At 40.6% G+C, this 1646-nt stretch overlaps 1 protein-coding gene across 1 annotated transcript in view; it reads left to right on the top strand.

Annotated features, from left to right (window-relative positions):
- The window catches only part of LOC108803730 (zinc finger protein 135-like), a gene marked incomplete at its 3' end in the record, with an annotated part of 11950 nt that extends 10661 nt beyond the window's left edge, over positions 1-1289 (top strand). The window contains 2 exon segments of the mRNA XM_018575549.1: positions 563-1272; positions 1275-1289. Of these exon segments, the coding sequence (XP_018431051.1) occupies positions 563-1272; positions 1275-1289 (725 nt within the window).
- Between the last annotated feature and the right edge of the window lie 357 nt (positions 1290-1646).

Genomic DNA, 1646 nt, shown 5'->3' with positions numbered 1-1646 from the left:
TGACTTGCATTAGGTTCGAGTTCGTATTCAAACTTTTCGGCCGTTCAGGTGTTCGAATACGAACCGAACACGGGGGTGTTAGAAAAATAGAAAATAACTTTAAAAAAGCCAAATGTATAAAGTTCTGGTGATTGATAGATTTTATCTCTCTGTACAGGTTTATTGATGAGCCGGGATTTCAGTCAAGTTGGTCTTCATAAGCAGAATTGAGTCATATCGGAGACAAGACATATACGTGATCTAAGTGACTAGAAGGGTTTTCTACAGTTCACTGGAAGATTCACACAGGACACAAGACACATCACACAGGACACAAGACACATCACACAGGACACAAGACACATCACACAGGACACAAGACATATCACACAGGACACAAGACATATCACACAGGACACAGGTCATAAAGGTTTTGGATATTCCGCAGCATTGATCCAACATCAGAGGACAAGAGAAGTCATTTCAGTGTTCTAGAAGTTGCAGTGGCTTTACAGTGAAGTCAAACCCCTGAACACAAGAGAAGTAATTTCAGAGGCCAATTCTTGTTTGGTATCTGACAAAGGTTTTACAATGGAGGCAAAGCTCATCAGACATCAGAAGGTTCACAATGCAGAGAAGCCGTATCAGTGTCCTGAATGTGATAAAGCTTTTACATGTAAATCAAAACATATTTTACATGAGAGGATTCACACCGGAGAGAGGCCATATCAGTGTTCTGAATGTGGCAAAGCTTTTAAAAGAAAAGCACATCTTATTGCACACCAGAGGATTCACACTGGAGAGAAGCCATATGAATGTTCTGAATGTGGCAAAGCTTTTAGAGAGAAGACATATCTAATCGCACACCAGATGATCCACACTGGAGAGAAGCCATATCAGTGTTCTGAATGTGGCAAAGCTTTTAGAGAGAAGACAAAACTAATCACACACCAGAGGATTCACACTGGAGAGAAGCCATATGAATGTTCTGAATGTGGCAAAGCTTTTAAAAGAAAAGCACATGTTAATGGACACCAGAGGATTCACACTGGAGAGAGGCCATATGAATGTTCTGAATGTGGCAAAGCTTTTAGTGACAAGACAGTACTTATCAAACACCAGAGGATTCACACTGGAGAGAAGCCGTATCAGTGTTCTGAATGTGGCAAAGCTTTTAAAAGAAAAACACATGTTAATGGACACCAGAGGATTCACACTGGAGAGAGGCCATATGAATGTTCTGAATGTGGCAAAGCTTTTAGTGACAAGACAGTACTAATCAGACACCAGAGGATTCACACTGGAGAGAAACCGTATCAGTGTTCTGAATGTGACAAATGTTTTGTATGGAAAACACAATTTATGAGACACCAGAGGGATCACACTGGAGAGAAGTCATATTAGTGATCTGAATGTAACAAAGCTTTTAGATTGAAGTTACAACTAAGCAGACGGTTCCCACTGGAGAGAAGCCATTTCAATGTTCTGATTTTTGACAAAGCTTTTAATGTGAGCTCAAAGCTTATCAGACACCAGAGGATTCACAATTCAACTTCAATTTGAGAGTAGTGATGGGCCGAACACCCCGGAGGTCGGTTCGTATTTGAACATTCGAAAGGCCGATAATGTTGAATACAAACTCAAACTCAATGCAAGTCAATGGGGCT

This window comes from Nanorana parkeri, unplaced genomic scaffold (genome assembly GCF_000935625.1).
Source record: "Nanorana parkeri isolate BGI_ZX_2015 unplaced genomic scaffold, ASM93562v1 scaffold4105, whole genome shotgun sequence".
Classification (NCBI taxonomy): domain Eukaryota; kingdom Metazoa; phylum Chordata; class Amphibia; order Anura; family Dicroglossidae; genus Nanorana; species Nanorana parkeri.
The sequence above is the reverse complement of the archived record's forward strand: the minus strand, read 5'-3'. Positions and strand labels throughout refer to the sequence as shown.